Genomic DNA, 24,916 nt, shown 5'->3' on the forward strand with positions numbered 1-24,916 from the left:
AGATAGGTGTGAAATCAAAGGAGGAAAGGTTTCTGTTATCAAACACCTCCCCTTACTTTCCACAAAAAAAGCAACACCCGGCCTACACCGAATGGCAAAGAATTGTAAATAAAATAAACGTTACAACTTAATATTCGGTCAAATTAAAAATGCAACATCTAAGATTCTACCCAATGTGCATGTTTTTCAAGTGTATATAATTAGATGTAGGTATCATATAGTTCCTTCTAGAAGGGTCTACGTGCAACCTCCATGCAACTTCCCAGGGCAACATTTTTAATTTGTATAATGACATCTCAGCATTTCATCCTTCTGAAACATAGAGCTGTAGGATGTAACATAAAACACACATTTTACATCTGTGAAATAGAAATACAGTTACAAAGGGTGCAGAATGTAACACTTTCTTGATTGTGCTTTCTATAAAGAAACAATCAGGATTTTATTTCGTAATACATGCAGCGTTAGCACGTTAGTAGGAGACCACAGGAGGGAGCCAGCAGAGAGGACAGAGTGCTATAGTTGTAAAGTAGTTCCTTATGCCGTTCAGTACATACACTTGAGTGGAGGTGAACGGATACAACCAATTAGTCAATAGCATTAGGTGAGAGGTATACACTCCAATGGACTGAAGCTAGTCGAAACTGACATCCTCAAGCCAATGACTGAACAAAGCTGTTTGAAGAACCACAATGGTTGGAAGGGGCAGCGCCAAGGCGTACTCTATATATAATGTTCCAAAGGTCTGTTTTTTAAATGTGCTTGGTTAAAACCCAGACCCAGGAAACACATCATATCGCTACATGCACTTTAACTCTCCTCAAAATAATGCATAGTGCGATGCTATGTCCGGAGCAGACAAAGGTAACACCTCCATCATCAAAACTGGATGAATTAGAAAACGTTGCTTCCATAGAGTGGGCAAATTCCTTCCACTTTACCCAGTTTCTCTGAAATTAAGTTTCCCCACCCATGACTCACAGAACGGCGATGTTCTTTAGCTGCAGTATGTCCTCCTGTTCATGAAGGGACTGGCCCATAGAGATGTTGGCAGGATGGGGGAATTGACAATGAAGCAGGGTATACTGTAAGGGGCTGTGGGACATGTCCGTGGAATGTCAGGGAGAGCAGCATAGGGGGTCTTTAAAGAAGGATTGCCACTGAACAGCAGCAGAACACCTGCTGCATCTGTCAACACCTCCCTGTGTTGGGAACAATTTCCCACTGTCAAGCTCACAAAGGTTGAATGGCTTAACTTTATACACCCTTTTGTATTACAGTGTATTAGTGAATATTTCAGATATGTTGATTGACCAGAGTAGCACTACTATAGGTTTTTATCAAATACACTTTAACTAAAGTATTTTAGTATTTTTTAGATTTATTTTTTAAGTATTGCACTTTGTGCTCATTGCACCTTAACCATGTAAGAAAAGTTTGTACTACGTGAACAATAGTGGCAAAGTATGTAGAGTTATGTAGCCCACAATGTGGAGTTGCCCAGTCTGACTATCTATCCTTTCGACAGTTGCATAGTAGAGGGTGTATGTAGTTGTGATATTGTATTATTTTCCTAAATGAGTATTTCTTCTTCTATTGTCTGATCAGTTCATACATGTTTAGTCGAGTTCTGTGAATGTTATATTATACTGTATTGGATCTTTCATAGATTCACATGCCTGAATCTTTCCCTGTCCTAGAATTGGCTGTCCCACGGTACCACAATAAAGCAGTACATAACATTTCCATGGGCTATAATGGCAATTAAAAATCACTTTAATAGCCTTTCCATATCCTATTAAAAAAGAACCAAACTCCAGCCAATCAGATGACAGCACCCTCTCGAACACTCCCAACAGAGGCTGAGTTCCATAGATTTTCAATCTCACGTCGTGTGAAGGTGGTCTCCCTGAGTTCTGCTCAGTTTTTCTTAAAACCGGTATTGGAAAACGTATCTCCTGCTATTACCATGTCTGAGTCATCTTAGAAAGGACTTTTCAGGCCCTGTAGTACATGTGGGAAGAAAAGACTTCATGCTGAAGGCCCCCACAAGGACTATATTTACTGCCTCTACCCTCAGCATAAGGTAACATTTTAACTGAAACCTTGAAGGATAGGGAGGGGAGGCTTCATCTGTGGTTTCAAAAATCTAAATCTAAAAGATCACCTAATTCTGAGGAAGACAGTGACACCTCTTCAACCTTTCAGAGAAGGTCATATAAGAGGGAAAGATCCTGTGATCTGGGGACTTCATAGGAGTCCAGGAAGGGCCTAAAGAAGACTCACCGTGAGTCTGTCAAGGACAGTTCTAAAAAGAAGAAAATCTCCTCAGAAATTGCCAGGTCTGAGCCCGCTAAACCATCTGTGAAGTCTGTAGTTCATCGTCCAAAGTCTTCCTCGGAAATGTTAATGACAAAGCCTAAAACCACTTTGAAAATCTCAAAGACACCACCTCAGCGTCGAGAACACCATCATCGACAATGTTGAGAGTTACCACATTTACATTGATGTCGGCAACATCGATGCCTTCCATCTCTTCGTCATCGTCGATCCCGACGACAAAGATAGTACCATTGGCAGAGGCTCCGCTGAAGACACCATTGCAACCGTCGATGAAGATAACATTGTCAGTGCAGAAGGTTACAAAATAGCCCCAGCAGTTGGAAACTGCTCGACGTTGATGTCGGCAACACTAAAAGCAACAAAAAAATCTCTTACCTGAACACAACTCTCCAAGCAAGGTGTCTCCTCTTATCCCAAGCCATCTTCTGGACATGGAGAGGTTGGATGATGATGGCCCATTTGGGACAGCCCCCAGCCCATCTAGGTTCCATGTAAAGTATCGAGAAGAGGAGGATGAATAAGAGCACTATTATCTGGGGTACTATAACCCACAACAGACAAAATATACAGAAAGACACAGGTATTATGGAGAACATTTCCAACAATCTGACCATTCACCTTCACTTCAGGGTTTGGTGCAGGTACCTGCATTACTTTTCCAAGACTTACAGGGGATGTTAAAAGACTACCATAGGAGGTTTATGGAGCCCTCAAGGCCACCATCACTAGCACAGCCCTGTGCTCCACCTCTGCCTCCGTCTCCCAAGACACCAAGACCTATCCCTCCACCCTTGACACCCATGATGACTCTTGCATTAAAAATTGCAGCGCCTCCTAGGGTTGATCTCTCATCATCAGACAATGACAGAGAAGAGGGCGAAATTCCAGTCAACCAATCCTCCCATAATGAATGGGATGATTATTTGATTCCCACTCAATCTCCTCCTGCACCACAGTCTGTAGATTCACCTCCAGATGACGTAGGTGGTTTTCACAACCTGATGGAGAGAGCAGCAGAAGACTTCAACTACCAATATCAGTCAAGCAGTCTGACTACTTTCTTTATGATTTTGAGGAGCCTACAAAGAAATCGGTATGAGCCATGGCGATTGTAAAAAACATATGGGAAGAAGGCACAAAGATTATGAGGAACCCTGCGACGGTCGTGGCCGTCATACTACGCATAGAAAAAAAATACAAGGCACCAGAAGACTCACCTGCCTGCTTACTCGGACACCGAATGCCGGACTCAGTCGTCTCTCAAGCGGCTCAGTGCCATTCCGAAAACCCCTCGACGCCTATCTCGGCTCCACCAGATAAACAGGGTAGGCGCCTGGACAATATAGGCAAAAGATTTTCAACTATGTCTGCCATCACATTTCATGCAGCCAATTTACTGCCCATATTGGGTCGATATGACAGGCAAATGTGGTCTGAAATCAGTACCATCATAGATCTAATACCATAGGACAAAATATTTTAGGCAGACAGGATCCTACAAGAAGGGGAATGGACATCCTCTGAGTTAACTGATTGCGCTATGGACATAGTCTCTACTGGATTTCGGCAGCTGGCAGGGGCTGCAGTTTTAAGTTGGCAAGGCTGGCTGAAAGCAACATCTTTCCAGCCTAAGGTAAAGTAAAACATTCATGACATGTCTTATGACGGACAAGCCATGTTCGGTCAGCACATGGACGATGCCTTAGAGACCATCAAGGAAGACACGGAAACTGCAAAATCATTGGGCACACTGCAGTTTTGGAAAGTGCCTTTTTGGGGAGCACGTGGAATTGGACCTTATCACCTATGGTCATACCATGGAATTTATCAAGAGATCGCGAACCACTCCGCCGAATGGTGGGTACCCACCTCATCTTCACTTACTCAGGAAGGAAGCCCTCACCATGTTATCCAAAGGAGCAATAGAAAAAGTTCCCCATCACCAAAAGGGAATGGGTTTCTACTCCTGTTTTTTTCTCATGAAAAAGAGAACAGGGGACTGGGGACTCATTCTGGATCCCCGAAAATTAAACAAGTATCTGCAAAAGCAATCCTTTCACATGGTAACCATTCCAGACATCCTGCATTTCCTCAACCATGGAGACTACATGACAACCCTGGATTTACAGGATGCATACTTTCACATCCCCAAACACCGCAAATGTCTATGTTTCACTGTAGCTGGCACCCACTATCAGTTCAAGGTTCTCCTGTTTGGCCTCAAGTCAGCTCCCCATATGTTTATAAAATGCCTGGCTCCTGTGGCAGCTTCTCTGAGGAAAGATGGTTATCAGGTATTCCCGTACCTCGACAATGGTTGATGAAAGCACCTACGTCCCGTCAAGCGGCCAAGGCACGGAAGCTTGCCTAATATTATTCCACAGATTAGGCCTCACTGTCAGCCACCAAAAATCAACTCTTCCTTCAAGAGAATAATATTCCTATGAGCTTCTTTGGACACCATCCATGACAAAGCCTTTCTATCCCAGGACAGACAACGAAGACTCAAACAGCTAGTTCTCAAACAATCGAGAGAAAAGTAAGTTTCAGTGGGTCTGTTCAAATCGTTCTAGGTATGATGGCCTCGGCGATCAACCTGTTCCCTTTCACAGGTCTGAAAATGAGACCACTACAAGAGGAGCTAGACAAACAATGGCTTCAACAGAAAGATCATTCAATGATTTGGAGAAGATCACACCAGCTGTTAGGGCAGCGTTAAGCTGGTGGTCACAAACCAACCATCTTTCAGAGGACCTCACATTCCTACCTCTAATACCCAATTTCGTAATAGCCACAGATGCCTCCTTAGAGGGCTGGGGTGGTCATCTGCAAAACCTACAAATCGGAGGAAAGTGGTCTCCAGACCAGAAGAGCATGCACATCAATAGCCTGGAGCTCAAAGCCATCTTTCTAAGTCTCCAAGCTTTCCTGCCGAAGATAGCAGGGTCAACAGTGTTAGTTCGCACAGACAAGACTACCAACATGCACTATGTGAACAAACAAGAGGGCACAAGATCGCTAAGGAAGCTCAGGAAATCTGGAGCTGACTATTGATCCCTATGATAACCGTTCAGGCACAACATGTCCCTGGAACAAGCAATCTCTTAGCAGACACTAAGTAAGAGCTAAGTAGAACTTGGAACCGCTGTCACAAATGGGAGCTGGATCAGTTGGCGCTAAACATGATCTTCTCTCTCTGGGGCAAGCTAGCACTAGATCTCTTTGAAATGAGGGAGAACCATAAATGCCAGTTCCCACCATCTGCTATTTGTACCATTGACATAAAAGTGTAGAACTACAGTAACTGCTTGCTATTTTGATTCAAGCATGTGAATCCATTAAAGATCCAATACTGGAGATGAAAGTGAGTTACTTACCTGTAACAGCTGTCCAGTATTGGTATTTTTCATAGATTCATATGCGACCCACCCACCTCCCCTTAGAGACTCACCTTATTTCTACGGGATTTATATTCCCACTAGATCTAGAAAATCTGAGGGACTCTGCCTCTGTTGAGAGTATTCTTGAGGGAGCTTTTGCCTGATTGGATGGAGTTTGGTTCTCTTTTAAAAGGATTTGTATAGACTATTAAAGTAATTGTTCATTGCCATTATAGCCTATGATAATGTTATATACTGCTTTATTATGGTACCGTGAGACTCCCACTTCGACGATGGGGAACGATTCAAGCAGATGAATTTATGAAAGATACAAATACACTACATTTTCAGGTAAGTAACTCATTTTCTTATACTGTATGCCAGTATGTTCTTGTGTGTGGTGATAAATTCTTTAGGCTAAATGTACATTCATTGACCTCAGTGTATTTTGCTGGGTTAAATGTACATTGGTTAGAAGGAATCTGTATTTGGAAAAGTAAACTTACTGTTGGTGTTTTGTGGAGCACTAAATGTGACTCTGCTGTTTCCTTCTCTCCCTTTCATGCTGTCATTCTCTATCAGACTCTATATCTTTTCTTTCCCCACGCTAGTTGTATGGTTCTTCTTTTGGTCCTGCTGTTTCTTTCTTTTCTACTTCTCTTTTTCTCTAATCTTATTTTCTCTGTGCCCTTATCTGATCATATTTTTTCCTTCTAGCTCCCTATCCCTATTTTCCCTCTTACTTCTCTCTGTATTTTTTTCACACTGCCTTTTGACTTTCCCATATCGCTCTCATTCTCTCTCCTCCTATTCCCAACCACACAATGATTTCCTCAACTCTCTCTCCAATCTAGTTCTTTCTACCTCCTCCATCTCTTGTTCACTCATCCCCTTCTATCGCTGCCACTGCTTTTGGCTCTCATACTCCTTGTTCTTTTTTTTCATTGCCTCTTTCTTTCCTTTTGATCTCCTGTCCTTTTTCCTTCTACATTTCTCTTTCCCACCTGTCTCTTGTTGCTTCACTTTGAGTGCCCTTACACTCAATCTCTTGGTCTTTGCCTTTCCATCTCTCTCACTTTCTCTTTTGTTCTCGCTCTTCTCTACCCCCTCTCTCCTGTTATCTCTCTTTTACCTATTTCTATTGTTCTTGTTCTAGCTCCTGTTTCATCAGCCCTTCTCTCCTTTATTGCCTGTCAGAGCCCCATTAGGAGGGCCACGAGGCAAGCAGGATCCCCTGGGCCCAACCGTGGGGGTTGAGGCCTTTTACTCCTGATGTTTTGGGGCCTACCATCGATCCTGAACAACTAGGCCATGTACCTATTCAACAGATTACTCTCCGTGGTATTGTGGGTCAAGCAGTTCAAGGCTTCTCAGGGGAGGTAGACACAGGAGTGAACACGGGCTCACAACTCAAAGTATGAGCTACAGCAGCAATCAATGATTGTCCAGTCAAATACCTGATTTTTATGAAAAAATTAGTATTTAAATACAAACACAAAGATACAACATTCACAAAAAATTCATGCAGTCCCCTGAGGTCTGGCCTCTAGTGTGGCATAGGCGGGTCCCTGAGTCCCACTTCCCTCTAGCTAGTAGTAGTGGTTATTCCCCATTCACTATAGGTGACATTCATGTTAAGCCCCACTAGTAGTCCTAGTCTCAGAAGTCACACTCCAACTCTTTATTAATGTCAAAAGTGTTCCAGTGTGGAAGCGCTTTGTGGCATGCAAGATCCCCTGGGGCCGTCTGGCCCGGAAATCAGTCTTACTTGCACCAGCAGGATCTGGGCGACCGGAGTGTCTGAGCGCACACCCCTTCGAGGCAGCTGTAGCTTCAACGGCTGCCTCCTATAAGTCTTTCACAAGCACATGTTGTCCTGCAGCGGCTGGAGAGTTCTTGATGCTCTTTTGATGCTTGGGACATTTCTTGAGATCCAGGTGGAGTGCTTGTCCTCAGTCACAGCTTGGGCCCACTTGCGTCACCACGGCTGCTGATTACTCCATCAACTTTTGCAACTAGACCATGCTCCTTGCCTAGTTCCCCTCCCCTCCCCCCTCCCCAGGATGGTGTCACATTTTGTCCTCTGCGCACAGGCTATGGCCCAATCGACACAGCAGAATTCTTTATGGTGGTCCCGCCTAGCCGACTTGGTACCGCACAGGGGGTATTGTACGAGAGATGCAGCAGCATTCCTCACAGTGGTCCACCTGTCACACTGAGTCACCAACTTGGTACTGCAGAGGGTGGTGGCTCGTTTTGTGCAGCAAGGGTCATGGCTCACTTCTCAGCTGCCCTCCTCTAGCATACAATGGTTGCTGACCTTTTCCTGCACATAGGCAAGAACTCGATTGGTGCAACAACCATCTCCTTACACCTCACTATGGAGATCGAGTTGTCAAGGTCACCCCATTGGGCCTTGCTCCCTGCAACACTCTACTCTCCCTCACAAGGCGCACTGGTCTTGGCAAGCAAGCAGGCACTAGTGCTTCAGGCTCTAGAGGCAGGTGGCCTTGAATTTCCTGGGTGATGTCCCCTCACCCAGCCAGGAGACTAGCAGGCCCTGGCCCCAAATCCTAGTCACATGGCAGAAGTCTTGTAGAACTTCTCCCCCTCACACAGTCTGACTAGCTGCTTGACAGTTAACACATTTGGGGTCTCAAGCTCCCCTTCTTGTAGTTCCTTTAGAGACACCAAATGTGATTTGGTGTCTGAGTCTCTGAAGTTTATGCTGGGGGGTCTACTTCCTAAGTGCCCTCTCCACTGTGGTTGTATGAACCCCGTATGCATTTATCCTGCATGCCTTTACAAAGCAGTCACTACCCCGACTGCAATGTTACCACGCGTTATTTTGCTATGCAATTCATTACATCAACTTGCTTCAGGGGGCGCTGGACTTTGGAATAGTATAAATTACTATTCCTACTCCAGTGTATGCAACAGTAGGGAAGGTGTTGGACTTGAAAATCTAACACCAGTCCAACAGCACGCCCCCTACAGCAAGTTGCTGTAACAACTTGCAGGTTAAAGTAATGTGTGTTAACGTCGCAGTTGGGGCAGTGAAGCCGTTGTAAAGTCAGGTTGTTGTTAAGACCGTGGGATAAAGGATGTTTCCCCTCCACTGTTCTTCCTTCCTCCAGAAATCTGTCCATCACAGCAGGAGTGGCAACAAATCTGATAGCCCCACAACACGGGCCATGGAAGTGAAAAGAGGTTCACACCTGGATGTCAGCCACATTGATATTTGTATCAAATGTTTACACCAGCACCTCAGCCAAACTTTTTATGATTCACTTATTAAGCCCATCTCCTTACTTAGATGGGCGTAGGCCCCTTCTCAGTGACCTCTCTCCGAATCAGAGAACACCCTTTGAAGTGTACTGGAGAGCATGGCTCTCCCTTACTCCATTGTGTCCCATGCAGCTTACAGGAATGCAGCAGTACACAAATATGCTAGGGGAAATAACTGTACGTCACATTGCTTAATTGGTAAAAAAAGAAACTAAGTACCAGCGCCCTCGTCAGAAGGCCATTGCAGTTTGCAACATCCATTGCCTTTGCCAGCACTGACAATGACACTACCAGTACAGCTACTAACCATCATACGCCTACAAGTGTGGCAATGTGGACTATTCCAAGCCCCCAAAGCTATAGGAATGCCTTGGTTGGCAGGTAGTTGTAATTTTTTTATTATATTTTTGAATGAATGATTGACTTCTTTACTAGGCAAAGAGCGCCACCACGTGGCAGGCTGTTATGAGTGCCGGTGTTAACAATTAAGTGCCGGTGCTGAGCACCGGAGACCACCAGCTCAAAGTAAGCACTAACATGTCCTCTACTCATGTTCTTCCAGTCAGCCCCCGGTCTTCCAAAATGGAACCCATGGACTTCCATGCACTGCACCGTTCCTGGCAAAGGCAGTAACCCTTCACCACTATGAGGGTAGAGCTTTGGGCGCCCCCTCCCCAGTCCAAAAAGACCGCCATCCATGTAACAGTCCTATGTCATGTTGCAATAGCATGATGTGTGTTTGCCGATGAAAATAAAAATCATCATTGGTGATCCATACATCCGAACACTCAGGACAGGGGTGCATGTCCATCACCATGCGAGGTACTTTTCTGACCCAACATTGCCTTCCTCTGTCGTAATTGATGTTCATTCTTCACCACTCACTCTCTATTCTTCTCCCGCCTCTCTCTCTCTCCTGTATCTCACTTACATTCTTTCTCTGTGCTAACACTCTCTGCTCTTCCTCTACATTTCCCTTTGAGACAGCCTTTGCTATCTCACCAGACTACTGTTGTTTTTCAAAAAGTAAGGCATAATATGCATACTTAGAGGGGCTTCTGATCAATCCATCGATATGTTCAATGGTCAATCACATTTTGCTCCTGTCCGCCACAGTATAAGGCAGTGGGTCAGCCCAAGATCCCACTGACATTCTTCACTTTAAGTGAATGCACAAAGCTTTTAATATTGTTGAATTCTTCCTAAAAATCGTTCTTTTCTGTGCAGTGACAAAACTCTTTGAAGTGTGCTTTATTAATTGAATTTTTGCATAGTATTTTAAAAAATGGCTGTTTATTTTGACTGCATGTCAGGTGCCCATAATAGTGATTTATATTCTTTTTCTTTTTCAAAGTAGCTGTTGTAAAGTTTTTGTAGATGCGTGTAGTTTGAGTGTTTGGTTGGGTAATGATTTCTTCTTGTTGCCTTCACAAATAATTTTAATGAAACGTATGGTACAACTTAAAGGCATAGTATTTTTTTTAACAACATTGCTTTTACAGCATTGCATGTTTTTTTAAATTACATTTTTTTATTGCAAAGCATATGGTGTCCACGTTTAGGTGGCGCAACGTTTTTATCTTTCCCTTATAATGGCAAATGCTTTTACTGGAAAAATGTTTAGAAAAATAACAATTGCACAGCCTGCCAAGGCCATCCATTGAATTTGCCACTGCTTTTTTCTACTTCTGTTTCTCGGACTAATGCACGTCTCTCTCTCTCTCTCTCTCTCTCTCTCTCTCTCTCTCTCTCTCTCTCTCTCTCTCTCTCCCCTTCTCCCTCTCTCTCCTTCTCCCTCTCTCTGTTTGCCTTTTTGCCTCTCTCGCGGGTGGAATGAGAATAGAGCCTGCATTTTTATTTGGAACTCGTTATTTATTTTGGACTTGTTTCAGTGACACTTCGCACGCTTTCGAGTTTTTTTGAGTGAAAATAATAAAAGGATCTCTTGATCAAATCCACATGTGCGGTCATGTCTGCGGGGAGTAACGAATGTGTTTGCCATTATTTTGCCCCTGCGGCAGCTCTACATCCAGGCCCGGCGCCCAGAGAATCTGACACTCCTGGTTGCACGAGCCACCTACCCCGCGCACCCCCTGAGGCTGGTAGGCGTGAACCGGGGGGCGCCATACCAGCAGTACCAGCCTGTGGTGATGCTACAGCAGGCCTACACCATGCAGTGGGACGGACGCCCTCCTGAGGAGATCATTCTGTACCCCATCAACTTCAACAGGTAGGACAGACATCTGGAGGCGGCGGAGCTGGGGCGGGAGGCCGGGGGATTGTTTTTGCACATTCCGAATAGTTTGGCAAGAAGCAGCAAACTGGGAGTGGCCGCTAATGACTGACACCTAGTGCTGCTGTTTTTTAATAACAGGGAGCTGCCTCGTGCCTGACCTCCCTGTAACCTCACAGATTTTTCAATTCACGACTTCTCCTTCCAGTAATTCTGCAACACAGAGGCAAGTTTCTCTTGGCAGGGTCTCCGCACGTTCCTGCTACGGCATGACCCTTGCCTGGCCATTCCAAAGATGGTGCAGTTTGAGTTTTCACAGGTGGCACTGGCACTAAAGCGTCCTGAACCCCCTCCAAAGGCTTCAAGACCTTATCAAGAGTGTACAAAGTTAACAATTCTTGAAACTGCACGCTTCTTTTTAACAAAACATTGTAAGCTTGAAATGCTTGCATTTGTAATAACAAGGTCTCTAAAATAACAAGCATTTACAATGTAATAGGTCTCGCAGTTACACGAGTTAAAGCTATTGGCTTTGTAAATGACAATGCCTTTTATTTATGTTTTTAAAACGAAAACAAAAATAAAAGGCATTGTTATTTGCAATGTCAATAGCTCAAACTCGCGTAAATGCGAGACCTATTGCATTGCAAATGCTTGTTTCTTAAGCAGGTGGAGGCACTGGTATAACGAAGCACAAGACATGGAGAGATCGCATTCTGAAGCGCAGGGGTGGGCAAACGGGCAGGAGATAGAGCAAAATGGAACTGGGTGGACAAGCAAATGGGCAAAAAAGCAAGGAGGAGGGGGGAGCGCATCAAGGACGGGGTGGGACAGGCACATGGAGCAAGAGACAGCAATACGAAGTGTGGCAAAAAGTGGGCGAGAAGTACATGAGCAAGAAAGCCGGAAAACATGCATTCTTGTGGATTGTTAATCAAACTGAAAATAAGGGTTGGCAAAGCCAATAGGTCTCAGCTTTGGAACTTACTAGATATGCCTTAGTGTTTTTGTCATGCCGCACAGCTAAATGGCTAAAGAACTTAAGTAAAAAGATTTTAACACACCCGGTCCCATTATATAGGCACGCACATACCAAAGTTGGATTAATAACAAAAACGGGAACTCTTTTTTTTTTTTTTAGCAGCAGGGAAGCAACACAGAGGGTGTGGGTGAGAGGCAACATGGAGGGCACAGGTGAGGGGAAGAAAACAGACAGCAGAGTTGAGCATACAGGCGAGAACAACGTGGGCATGTTGGTGAAAAGCACATAGCTAATAGAGGAACCTGGAGCGCAGCAGATGGGAGGGTGAGGGGGGGAGAATACATGAAAAATACAGATGGAAAACACATGCACTCACAGAGTGTTTAAATAAAATTTTTAAAAAAGAGTTGTGCCTGAAAAAGTGACCTGTGGAAGGACAAAATAATGTGTTTATGCTCCAGGGGAGGGATAGACACAAGATGACGAAGGAAAGCACAGAGAAGCAATGTATAAGAAGCAAGTAAAAGAGTGACAGTGACGTAAGCCAATAGCATCTAATGGACAGCATTAAAATCACTGTAAGCTAACAATATGTCTTGCAATGGACAGCGCATGCGGTGTTTTAGGCGAGACCTTAAAAAGTAGTGCCTGAAAGAGTGAGAGACATGAATGACATCTGCGCCTCTGTGGACCAGACACGCAACCCTGTGTCTTTAAGAGAAAGGGAGCGTGGGGTCAACGGGAAACTACGGATCGTGCAGTAAGAGCCCCTCCCCAAAAACAAAACACAAAAATATGCCCTGCGGGGATTCCATCCGTAGATGTTTTGAGGGATGGGCAAAGCGCGCAGCTTCCCTGAGAAAGCGACTCTCTCAACTTCTCCACTGGTTTCTGTGGTTCGTTTCTGAGAATCTAACTATAAATCTCATTAATTGTTTTGCATCTTGCAGGCTCAGATTAGTAGGAAATGATTAATAACATTAAAACATTCACCCGAGCAAGCCGGGTCCCCAAAATATGTCCTGTATGGGGCACCCAAAAACTAGAGGATGAAAATGCCTCCATCATACACCTCCTCTCCCCCACCACCACTCCCAGTGACGCCGTTGGAAAGCTCCCCCAAGTGAACGGCCCTGCTCTCAAAGCCCTCATCTCTCCCTATGCCCCCTCATTTTCTGGGGTCGCATTCTACCAGTGTATAAATAAATCTCTTACTCTGTGCCCTCTCCCGGGGTCAAAATCTTACCAGGAGAACCCCTCTACCTGCCTCTGTCGAAAAACAATCTTACCCCGAGCACCCTCCCACGTTAAGCCCTCTGCGATCACGTCCCATGGAGGCTGAGTCCTATTTACGGTCACTTTCCCGCGGGAACCCGCATATAATTAGCACCAACCACAACCGCAGGAGGTTGAACACAGCCCGAAGCGGTGAAACAAAAGCCCTCACTCTGCCCGAGTCCCCATCCTCTCTGCCGCCTTCTCGGCACCTGAACTCCTGCACCTGCTGCGCACCGGTCATTGCTCTCACTCACTCCTTCACGTGCTGCCCACAGACCCCTTCCAGCATCCTAATGGAGCTCCCTCCCAGGCTCCCCTCCCCCATGGCTGATGCTCTCCATTGTTAACAGCACAAAAGGACCCCACGGCCTCATTTAAAACAAGCGGCGAATACTCATGTGCGGAGCGGGCCCTATTTTTGCAGGGGGATGAAAGCAGGGCCGCAACACGTAAACACAGCTTTAACTTGCTGCTTTGTAGAAAAAAAATGTATTCACACTGAGATTTGTAACTTCACTTATAAATACGGAATTAGAAGATGTTTTCAGAGAAAAGGGAATTTTTGAACAAACTAGAGCATTTGTTAAACAAACCAAACTACAAAGGAAACAAGCGCTCACCATTGCGGAAAGGCAGCTGCTTGTTCGGAAACATGATCCGTCACTACACGCCTCCTAGAGGTAAGAAACGACAGCCGTGAAGCAAACGATCCAGTCTGGATGGGCCATCCAAAAAGGAGACAGGGCGTTAACCAAGAAGCATCCTTTTCAATGCGAAGCCAGCGTTTAGCATAATCGCTGACTTGACCCAATGAAAATGATGGGCGGGGCTTCAAGTCCCCTTCTGAAATCTCCGCTTCCACAATATGTCTCACAGAGCGAGCAAAGCATGCGTGCTGCAATGTTAGGCGAGACCTAAAAAGGGGACAGCTGCATCGACCCGTGGCATTCATTATTGTGCAGGGCTGCTCTATGTAGTGGGCAGACTGGTGCCACCTCCTGTCCCCAATACTAATACCCTCCCTCCACCCATCTTAGTCCCAAACCCCTGCCACTCCCAGCCCACATCTACAATGCACTTGATTTTCCTGGCCATGTTATGGTATGTGCTCCACCCTCTGTCACACAATCCTCATACACGCTTGCTCGTCCCCCATACCTATACAGTCTCCTGCAAACCTCCCCAGCCCCTCTCACCTGCTGACCATGAAAGGGATGCAGATTGCAGTGATTTTCTGCTCCATTGAGATTTCGTGGAGCAGGAAATAGTAATTACAGAAAGACTAGGAAACCTTCAAATACATTTGTTTGAATCTAGCAAACTTTACTAATTCTCAACCCTTCACCATGGACAAACTTTCCTGACTTCCCCATATTACACAGGCGTACTAAGACCTTCACCCACTCCTAGTCAAAATAATATTTGAATGTTATTGGGATGTCGCTGTGCCATGGCCTCCCTGAAAAAACAACAGACCTGCCACCGTGTGACACACAGTTCCCCGTTTCACCACATGGCCACCAGTGAAGAGCCTCTATCACATTGTGAACTGGAAACCTTTGGACAGAATATGTTTCTAGCTCAGTTGTGAATGCTCTGCATGGTTTGGCTCCAATTAAAGTCTCCCAAGAACATGGGAGGTGGCTCCAGATGAGTTCCTTCTTGCTGTGTAGGGGTGTGTATGCGTTTCTGTTTGGCAGTGAAGTGGGTCTAAAGGCCCACTCTCCATGATAGAGCCTCCTCTCCAAGGCTCTTCCCCCTTCTTCCTGTTCGAGCACCTGGTCAAACTTTTTCTATTGAGCGCAGGTTAATTTTGGTTTTGCTTGTGACTGCACCTTGGCAAGGATTGTGGTTGCTGCCTGAGTATAGTTTCACCCCCTCATCCAGTAACCCAATTTCTTGCAGTGCAGAAAAAGTAGGGAGCATCTTCCCGCCAACATAATAAACCAAGCAAAATAAAAGCAGGTTAAACTGTCAACACTATAAAGACTCATCGAAGGGTGTTATATTTCATCTATGTAGAATGGTTTGTATGTGCATAGCTGTGCCTGATGTGGCACATTAAGTTAGAGTGGTTTTGCAGACAACACAATTTTGTATCTAGAGACCTGTATTTTTTGTGCTTGTATGTAATAGCAGGTAGGAACTTTAAAATTCCACCAGGCAAAATGCAGTTGAACAAAATAAATCACAGGGCTGGCTAAAAGGTGTCTTACATTGCATGGTGCCACTTGGCAGCAATGGAGGTGTTCATGGGTGTCTATATTTGAACTGTGTGCCTCTATTTGAGCATTCAAAGAACAAGCTAACACCCTTGAGCCTATGACCATGGAGCACTCCTTCTCTATTCCCACTTTATTCTCACTTTTCCAAACGCATATCTTTTTGCAATCTATTTCAAAATGTGTTTGCTTAATGTCTGCACCATAGGGTGAGCCCCACTAATCGCTGGGCTCAATCTCTAATACTCTGAGCACTATCTCAGTTCTGTGTCTTATTGACTTCCTCCATTTCCAACATCCTCAGATGGACAGTGGTAAGGGTGACAATTACTAGAATTGGGACAGTCCTCGGAGTATTTCCGAGGGTAAGCACTCCTGATCACATGGCTAAAATAGTAAAACTCACAGCACTGTTTCAATTCTGGTAAGTGCCTCCCTCGTGTTGCACTACCATATGTCTGTCATATGCCCTTCCTCCATTGCCAACATCCTCATGCCGACACTGATTTGGGGCACTGCTCAGAGCATTTCTGTTTATTGCCATTATAGTAGACATAGATGTAGTTTTTGCTATGCTAATATAATCTTGCATAATTCTTAAATTTAGTGTTAATGTGAAATCTGCACTTTTTTGTCCTTTCACATTATGTGAAATTGTGTGTGATTTCTGCCCACGAGAGTCAAGTTTGAGTGGAAAACGTTTCACTGAGAGACATTTTCTCCTCGAAATATCCACTGAAAGTATCTTGCATGACTTATCTGTGAAAGGTATACCCTCGGGGGCAAAAGTTACTCGATATCCCAGCGAAATATATGAAACATACCCATATTTCTAGAAATAAATGTAAATCACAGTGTGGTACCTACTTGGATGGGTGCCTGTAGCTTTGCTGCTCTCTGTGCATGTTTGTGCCAATGTCACTGGTATGGAATTCTATAACTTTGGTGCTTTCTGAGGATATATGTATACATGTGAACTGACTTGCACATACAGGCATGCAGCATGCGCTCCACAAAAGTCAAGCCTATTGTCGTTGTAGAAGCTTGTCTTTATTGCTTGGTCTTCGGCTCTCCTTTGAACTGCCCCCACTATGCCCACACACACAGTATTTCTTTGCTTTTGGCATCAATGCCAGCTTGAGTCTGATTATTGTCTTTAACCTGCACTGGAATCTTGTTAAAGATGCCAGCTCTCTTTTGATGCCAAGTTCCTTGTTGCACACCACAGAATACTCTCTGGCCGCATCAGACTATATTTCTTCATTATCTTCTTAAATCTCAAATAATTATTTGGACCGATTTTGATGAGTGGACCGACCCCGTGAGTTTATTACTGAGGGGTTTCAGAATACCATTGTCTGTTGTTCACATAGACGTTACTGGACGCCAGAGGAAAACTCCGGAATTTAATATTATCTTGTTAGCCTCAGCCCTGAAGAAGTCGAGGTGTGAGATAACATACGACAAAACACGTGTTGGCTGTAGGAAATTGCTTTGTTTACGTATCTACATTTTCAAGTTGAACATTTGAAGAATGGAACTGTACTAATGAATAACAGACATGGAGTAAATTGTGTCCGAGGGCGGATGTCAAAGAATTAAAAGTGGACTCGACCAATCAAGACTCTGATATTGGTTTTGACTATCTATTATTTTGCGAGTGCTCGGGGAGGATTTTTGATGATTCTCCACTCTCTTCGTTGAAGGGACTATCGGGGTGGAATTGGCAGCCGATTCCTCCTCCCATGGGAGCACCAACATTACTGCAATACAACTACTGCCTTATACTGTTTGCTGAGCACCCATCTCCAGTCGCAATGTGGCGACTGTTTCAGACACAATGTGAAAACCTACCTCGGTTTTAAGAAAATATTAAACTTCTTTCAGGCATAGTGTGAAAGTCAATTTAGACAAAATCTTGAAAACCTGCCAGGTTACAAGAAACGCTGAAGGCCCTCCCCACCACCTACACACATTGTGAAGTCCCTAAAGGCGGAACGTCAGAACCGGTGGCTCCCCCGCTAAGGCAGAGGAGCGTCGCCCCACTGCTTTTCAGCAGTGCAAAAAAGGAAAAATAAAATGATAACACAATGTTATTATCATTTTTTTTTCCATGTTGGAGCCAGTTTTGGGGTGTGGCGGGGCTTGGCTGCCATCACAGCCAGCAGGGGGAGGAGTGGTTGATGCACTTTGCACATTACAGTGCAGCCGGCCATTTTGGGCAGGCCAAACAGTCATGCGCACTTAGCATGTTCTCCACCCTGCTGTATTGCACAGCCTGGGTGGAGAACATGCACAGGCTCCCACTCCCTGTCTGAGTGCCGAACCAGGCTGCTCAGACCAATCACAATGCTGCCATCATGCTGATGACAGCAGTGTCATGATTAGCTTAGGGGAGCCTGCGTGCTTCCTGCTTCCAGGAAAGAGAACCGGAGGAGAGACGATGAAGGAGAGATGGCAGCTGTGCAGAGATAAGTGAAATTTTCTTTTTTTTCACCCCCTCCATCTCACCACCCCCATTCTGTACCAGTTGCCACTTGGAAACACTAACTAACTAATTGTTCAAAAAACAATGTGGTCAAATTATCTCTGCATATACAATTATTCTGGATTGGGGAAAATTACTCAACGCGGGAAGTGGAAAACCACATAGCAGAATGTAAACTTCCTTCCTCCAGATAAAATGAGAAAACCCCTCCATAACATGTAAAAACTCTGAAAGCAACATGCTCAGCTATTTTAGAGAAGTAGAGATGGATGTCCCGGTGTTCAGGTAGACTACAATAGCAGCTTGGTATTGTTGCCAATGTGCCCGCCTTGTAAGTTGGTGTAAAGATATAGGGCTTCAATCAAAGTCACTAAATCATCACAAAAGGTTACAGTTTTTTGTAACACGTACCACTGCCAATCAGTGCTAAAGTGCTCTCTCCTCTACACGTGGTAAAAATGGCTTACACCAAATTAGCAAATTTAATTTACTTGTAAGCACCTTGTGAAGTGGTACTACTATATGTAAACAGGGGCTGTAAATTAAATGTTGCTAGTGGCACTGATGGTGCCACTCACTTAAGTAGCCCTTTAAACATGTCTCAGGCCTGCCATTGCAGCCTTCTTGTGGAGTTTTTAAACTGCCATTTTGACCTGGCAAAATCAAACATTTGCCTGGCCTAAACCTACCTTTTAATTAATACATATAAGTCACCCCTCAGGTAGGCCCTAACCAGCCTACAGGGCAGGTTGCAATGTATTTAAAAGGTAGGACATTTACTTTTAAATTTACATGTCCTGACCGTGATAAACACTTAAATTTGTGTTTTCACTATTGCCAGGCCCACCTCTCCCATAGGATAACATTGGAGTTATCTTATTACAGTTAATAAGGATAGCTTCAAAATTGGAAGGGTCTGACCCCCTTCTTTATCGAATAAATGAACAGCAGTTTAGACCTTTATGAGAAACATCACAATCATTAGCAGAGTTGGAATTCTGTTACCCTTCCATATTTGTCATTTAAAGTTTTTCATGTGATACAAATGATGTTGCTAGGCATTAAAGGGCACCATGGGCTCTGGTAATTTATGAACTGTCTTAGGTTTTGTAACGTAAACATGCTATACGCTATTCCTAATTTTAGTGAATGAATAATTTTTTGTTTCAACTATGGCTGAAGGTAGCATGACGTATGACAACATAAACACAAAGCCACAATGACCCATTACATATCCGTTGTTTTCAAGATCCAGCTGCAAAACCTATTGTTACCGGTAAGTATCCTTTTCCATATTCCCAGAGAATTCAGTTCTGCATCCAAGCCAAGGTTTAATGACTTTCTGCTTCCACATGTAGCAAATTATTATTCTCCCTTATTTCAGATCAAGAAAGAGTATTGCATGGCCTGGGTTTGTGCCAGGACCACTTAATTTAGCTGTATCATATGTACAACCTCCAGTAATCGAAATCAGTTTTACACGCTAGTGGCCAGATCTAGTAAGAGTTCATGCAACGGCAGGCAGCTAGTAAAGTTTCTGCACTGCGAGTGCTTAATATGAGCCAGCAATTTCCGGTGCTCGACACCAGCACTTAGTTGTCAGCACCACTACTAGTGACAGTCCACCACATGGTGGCGCTGTCCATTCAATTTGTAAAGGAGCACAACAACCGTGTTTATTACGTTAATTTGCACTGAAAATAAATAATACCAACCTCTCACGCCATTATTATAGCTTTGTGTGGCCTGAAATAGTCTAAATTGTCACACTTGTAGGAGTGTGATATTTAGGTGTTTTGTTGGTACTGCCATTGGCAGCGCTGGCAGGGCAATGGGTGGTGCAGGCTGCAGTGGATTTCCAAGAGCGACTCTGGCACTTCATTTTGTACAAATAAAGCACTGTGTGCTGCGTTTGTTGAACTGTAGCAAGCAGACCTGTGCCATATCTGTGAGAAGTTGGCCTGATATGTAGTGCTCACTATTCTAGTGATCACTGTGTATCATTCCAAACGACCCTTATTGATGATTGGTTGTAAGTCAACCTTTTAGACCAGCTATCCTAGTAGCGTGGATACGAGCAGTCTTAGGCTAAACTCTAGAGGGCGTGTTAAGCCAGCTGTTTACCATCACATATACCCCTTGAACACCAAGTGAAAGGACACCACACAAGTTGTTATGAAAATAAAAGGATATTTATTTATAACAAGACTACCCTGGCTCTTTATGAGTCAGGGAGCTAAGCACACTACAAAACTCTTAGGAAAATACTTCAGTTGCACAATTTACACAAATGCCCGAGGGGCACGAGAAACCATCTACACTAACAGTGAAATGCGAATGGTTAGAGTCTGGAGATACTGATTCCGGAGTGATCCGATCAGTGGGACTAAACGAAAAAGGAACTGGACACTTGTAGAGCGAACCTGCGATGGAGCACCGAGATGCTCGAGTTACCTAGCCCGGAGGCTGCGGCTGCGTGAAGTTCGTCAAGATGTCGGGGGTCCTCGTGTAGTCTCAGGAGCCTGAAAGAAGAAGTTGCTGGCAGGCGACCAGTGACGATGTTCAGAGCGATCCAAGCCTGGATCGGTGGTGAAGGAAAACCTGAAAGCAGAGGGGACTCAGTTCTCAACCGCTAGCCAGCGGTCGTGTGGGCACCAGGAGGGTACCGGCTGAAGTCACCTCGACCAGGTGAGTGGGTGACGTCGGACTCGGCTGTTCCTCGGACCAGGAGGCGCGGCGGCGACCAGGATGGAGGGCGAGCTGTCCCACGAAGGTGTGTGCTGTCGATGATGCTGGGCCCAGGAAGGGGCAGCGGATCTTGGCAGTGGCCACCCAGGCGGGGGAGTCAAGCTGGCGTCGGGAGTGGACCGGGAGGGTCCGTGGTACTCCTCTGTTGAAGGGGAGCAAGAGCCAGTCTGGAGCAACCAGACTAGTGATGAAACAATCGTGGTGCGTCGTGAAGAGGGCCACAAGCCGGTCAGCAAGTGGTCGAACAACGAGGTGAGCAGCAAGGAGCGGAAGGGCCCCCACGCAGATCTCGGGGATGCTGGGGAGGCAGACTTCGATGCTGGAGCTGCTCAGGGTTAGGGCTTCTCAAACCCTAGGTGCACTCACTCGAGGGTCCCTCGGTGGGCGTGCTAGATAAGCGTCGTGCAGGTTCTGAAGATAGCCGGTCCCGCAGGTCTCGTCACACCTACGGCTCTCAGCTGGGCTGATGAGGTAGGTAAAAGGTCAGAGATGGCAGGGTACTCGGGTCTCGTCGAGCTGGGCAGTCTTGATCCGTAGGAGAGACTTACAGCAAACCGCAAGCGCTTAGATGGTGCCTGCTGGTGCAGGGTGGCTACTCCTTAGCCACAAGGGAGAGTCTTCAGAAATAGTCAAGAGTTCCTTTCGTGGAAAGTAGTTCGTGATTCGGAGTTATCCGATTATCTGATTATCCAATTTGGGAAGGGGACTCGCTCCTACCTTTATTCTAAGAAAAGGGGGTTGGCCCGTGACTAGGTTCTACCTATGGGTGGAGCCAGGAGGGGGGTGGTTACACCCCTATCCTTTGTCCGGCTTCGCGCCAGCTCAGGGGCTGGTGTGCCCCCGAACTGGTTTGAGCCGGGCTATGCACAGTGAGCACCGGGGTGCCACTTGCAGTCACCTTCCTTTCAGCCCTGCCTACCTGGGATACACAAACCCTGTCTGGGACGGTGCTAACACCGCCCTCGACAGGAAACCCTTTGTCCAAGCTCCCCTTGCTGGAAAGTCCCCCAGCAGCAGGAGGTCAGACTTGTGTCTGGTGGCAGCATCCATTTTGTGATGCTGAGGCTTGAGTCAACTTTAACCGGGGTTCAAGGTTACTTCCATGTCGTGTCCCTCTAAAAGGGGGGAATGCTAACCCCGTCACCAGGACTGGCGAGGGGTTCGTATTCCCATTCGTATGACACCTTACTCGACATGTATAGGTGATGCGATGCCAAAGTTAGCAAATAACCGCAAGGATTATAATGCCTTAAAAGTAGTTGGCCCGCGTCACCATGGAACGGCTATTAGGACTTGGTTCCGCAAGCCGTCGACGGGCTCAGCTCGCGCCAGAGCACCGTCCCACATGATTCCCTGCACTCTGCCTTCAGGATTGATAAGGCCTGCTATAGGAGTGACTGATAGGAATCCATGTGTCCTTTTTTTTAGGGTTTAGGTGTAGGAATACTACACCTACAGCAACGGGTGATTACACCACGTGGCCCCAGCTGTCGTGCAGCCAGTTGTGTCAGATTTGGGCGGCCATTCCAGGGGTGGCATAATACATGCTTCAGCCCCTGGTAGGCCCTGGGTACACCGATGCCCTGGATACCTGTGGTATGCTGAGACAGGGACTGACAAGGTGGCCCAGTTCCAATTAGTGGATGCACCTAACGTACATGTGTGTTAATTTCGAGAGAGAACAGCTAGGCTGTGGGTCTGATTGGCAGGCCCACAGCCGGAGAAAGTCGTAAACCAATGAAGCAAAAGCAAAAAAATCTGGGTGATCATAGGATTGCAGACCCTACTCTCCTACATGACCCCCCCCCAAACTTTGGGACAATAAGCTAACCTTGACCAGGTGAGTCTTCTTGCTCTAAGTGGAAATACCTGGAGAGCCCATCTGCATTGCCATGATCAGTGCCAGGTCTATGCTCCACTGTGAAGTCCATCCCCTGTAGGGAAATGGACCGCCTAAGTAGTTTGGGGTTTTCACCCTTCATTTGATTTAGCCACAAGAGGGGCTTATGGTCGGTCTGAATCTTGAAGTGAGTGCCAAACAAGTATGGCCTCAACCTCTTCAGGGCCCAAACCACAGCAAAGGCCTCCCTCTCAATAGCTGACCAATTCTTCTCTCTGGGGGTCAGCCTCCTGCTAATAAAAGCTATGGGCTGGTCATGACCATCAAAATTCAGTTGCGATAGAACAGCTCCCACACCCAGCTCCGAAGCGTCTGTTTGGACAATAAATGGTTTGGAGTAGTCTGGACTCTTTAGGATAGGTGCTGTGCACATGGCCTGCTTTAGGTCATCGAATGCCTTCTGACAGCTTGCTGTCCACTGAACTTTTTTTGGCATCTTTTTACTTGTCAGGTCGTTTAGCGGGGTCACAATGGATCCATAATTTCTGACAAATTTCCGGTAATAACCAGTCAGGCCCAAGAAAGCTCGAACCTGAGTCTGGGTGGTTGGAGGAGCCCAGTCCTGGATGGCCTGTATTTTGCTCTCCAATGGTTGAACCTGGCCTCCACCTACAAGGTGGCCCAGGTATACAACCTGTGTCTGCCCTATCTGGCACTTGGTGGCCTTGATAGTGAGGCCTGCCTTCTGCAGGGCCTCTAACACTTTCCTCAGGTGGACCAGGTGATCCTCCCAGGTGGAGCTAAAGACAGCGATATCGTCCAGATACGCCGCACAGAAGTCGTCCAACCCAGTGAGAACTCGATTCACCAGCCTTTGGAAGGTGGCAGGTGCATTTTTCAAACCAAAGGGCATTACCACGAACTGATAATGCCCACCCGGGGTAGAAAATGCTGTTTTGGGCTTGGCCTCCTCAGCTAACCTGATTTGCCAATACCCAGCTGTCAGGTCAAACGTACTTAAGTAGTTGGCCGAGGCCAACCGGTCGATAAGTTCGTCTGCTCTTGGTATCGGGTGGGCGTCGGTCTTAGTGACCGCATTGAGACCTCTGTAGTCCACGCAAAACCTCATCTCTTTCTTACCGCCCTGGGTGTGAGGTTTCGGCACGAGCACTACGGGACTAGCCCAGGGGCTGTCCGAGGGTTCAATGACTCCCAGCTCCAACATTTTCTGCACCTCTGTCTTGATGCAGTCTCTGACATGATCAGGTTGCCGATAGATTTTACTCTTTACGGGCAGACTGTCCCCAGTGTCGACCTCGTGGGTACACCACTTGGTCTGACTGGGTGTCAGAGAGAACATATGTCGAAAGGATTGAAGAACCTGTTTACAATCCTCTTGTTGATGTCCAGAGAGGCTGCCACAAAAGACAACACCATCTACTGATCCATCGTCAGGGTTCTGAGAGAGCAGGTCCGGGAGAGGGTCACTCTCCTCCTCCTGTCCCTCATCTGTGGCCATGAGCAAGCCCATGCCCTCCCTGTCGACATATGCCTTGAGCCTGTTTACGTGGAGCACCCTGTGGGGGCTCCGGGGAGTTCCCAGGTCTACCAGGTAGGTGACCTCTCCCTTTTGCTCAATGATCGTGTGGGGCCCAGACCATTTGTCTTTGAGTGCTGCTGGGGCCACTGGCTCCAGCACCCACACCTTCTGTCCAGGCTGGTACACAGTCAGGACAGCCTTTTGGTCGTGCCAAGCTTTCTGTAATTCTTGGCTCGCCTCAAGGTTTTTAGACGCCTTTTCCATGTACTCCGCCATCCGCGAGCGGAGACCGAGCACATAGTCCACAATGTTTGATGCCGGCTTTCTGAGAGGTCTCTCCCATCCTTCCTTTACCAAACAAAGGGGTCCCCTTACAGGATGTCCGAACAGAAGCTCGAAAGGGCTGTAGCCAACCCCCTTCTGCGGGACCTCTCTGTAGGCGAACAAGAGGCAGGGTATCAGGACATCCCATCTCCGCCGAAGCTTTTCAGGTAGTCCGTGAATCATCCCTTTTAGGGTCCGGTTGAATCTCTCAACCAGCCCATTGCATTGTGGGTGATAGGGTGTGGTGAAC

The 24,916-nt window shown here is 46.1% G+C and overlaps 2 protein-coding genes across 4 annotated transcripts in view; both read left to right on the forward strand.

The window, feature by feature from the left end:
* Positions 1-24,916, forward strand: part of LOC146860776 (cell surface hyaluronidase-like) — a 665,184-nt gene that overhangs the window by 379,139 nt on the left and 261,129 nt on the right. For all 3 annotated transcript variants that reach the window (XR_014978861.1, XM_085644718.1, XM_085644719.1), the window contains exon 19: positions 11,033-11,241. Coding sequence is in view for 2 of the 3 variants with exons in the window: in XM_085644718.1 (XP_085500844.1) it covers positions 11,033-11,241 (209 nt within the window). In the remaining variant the exon portion in view is untranslated. The remainder of the gene's footprint in view (positions 1-11,032; positions 11,242-24,916) is intronic.
* The window catches only part of CEMIP (cell migration inducing hyaluronidase 1), a 908,751-nt gene that overhangs the window by 213,054 nt on the left and 670,781 nt on the right, over positions 1-24,916 (forward strand). The window lies entirely within an intron of this gene.

Source organism: Triturus cristatus, chromosome 3_1 (assembly GCF_964204655.1).
Source record: "Triturus cristatus chromosome 3_1, aTriCri1.1, whole genome shotgun sequence".
Classification (NCBI taxonomy): Eukaryota; Metazoa; Chordata; class Amphibia; order Caudata; family Salamandridae; genus Triturus; species Triturus cristatus.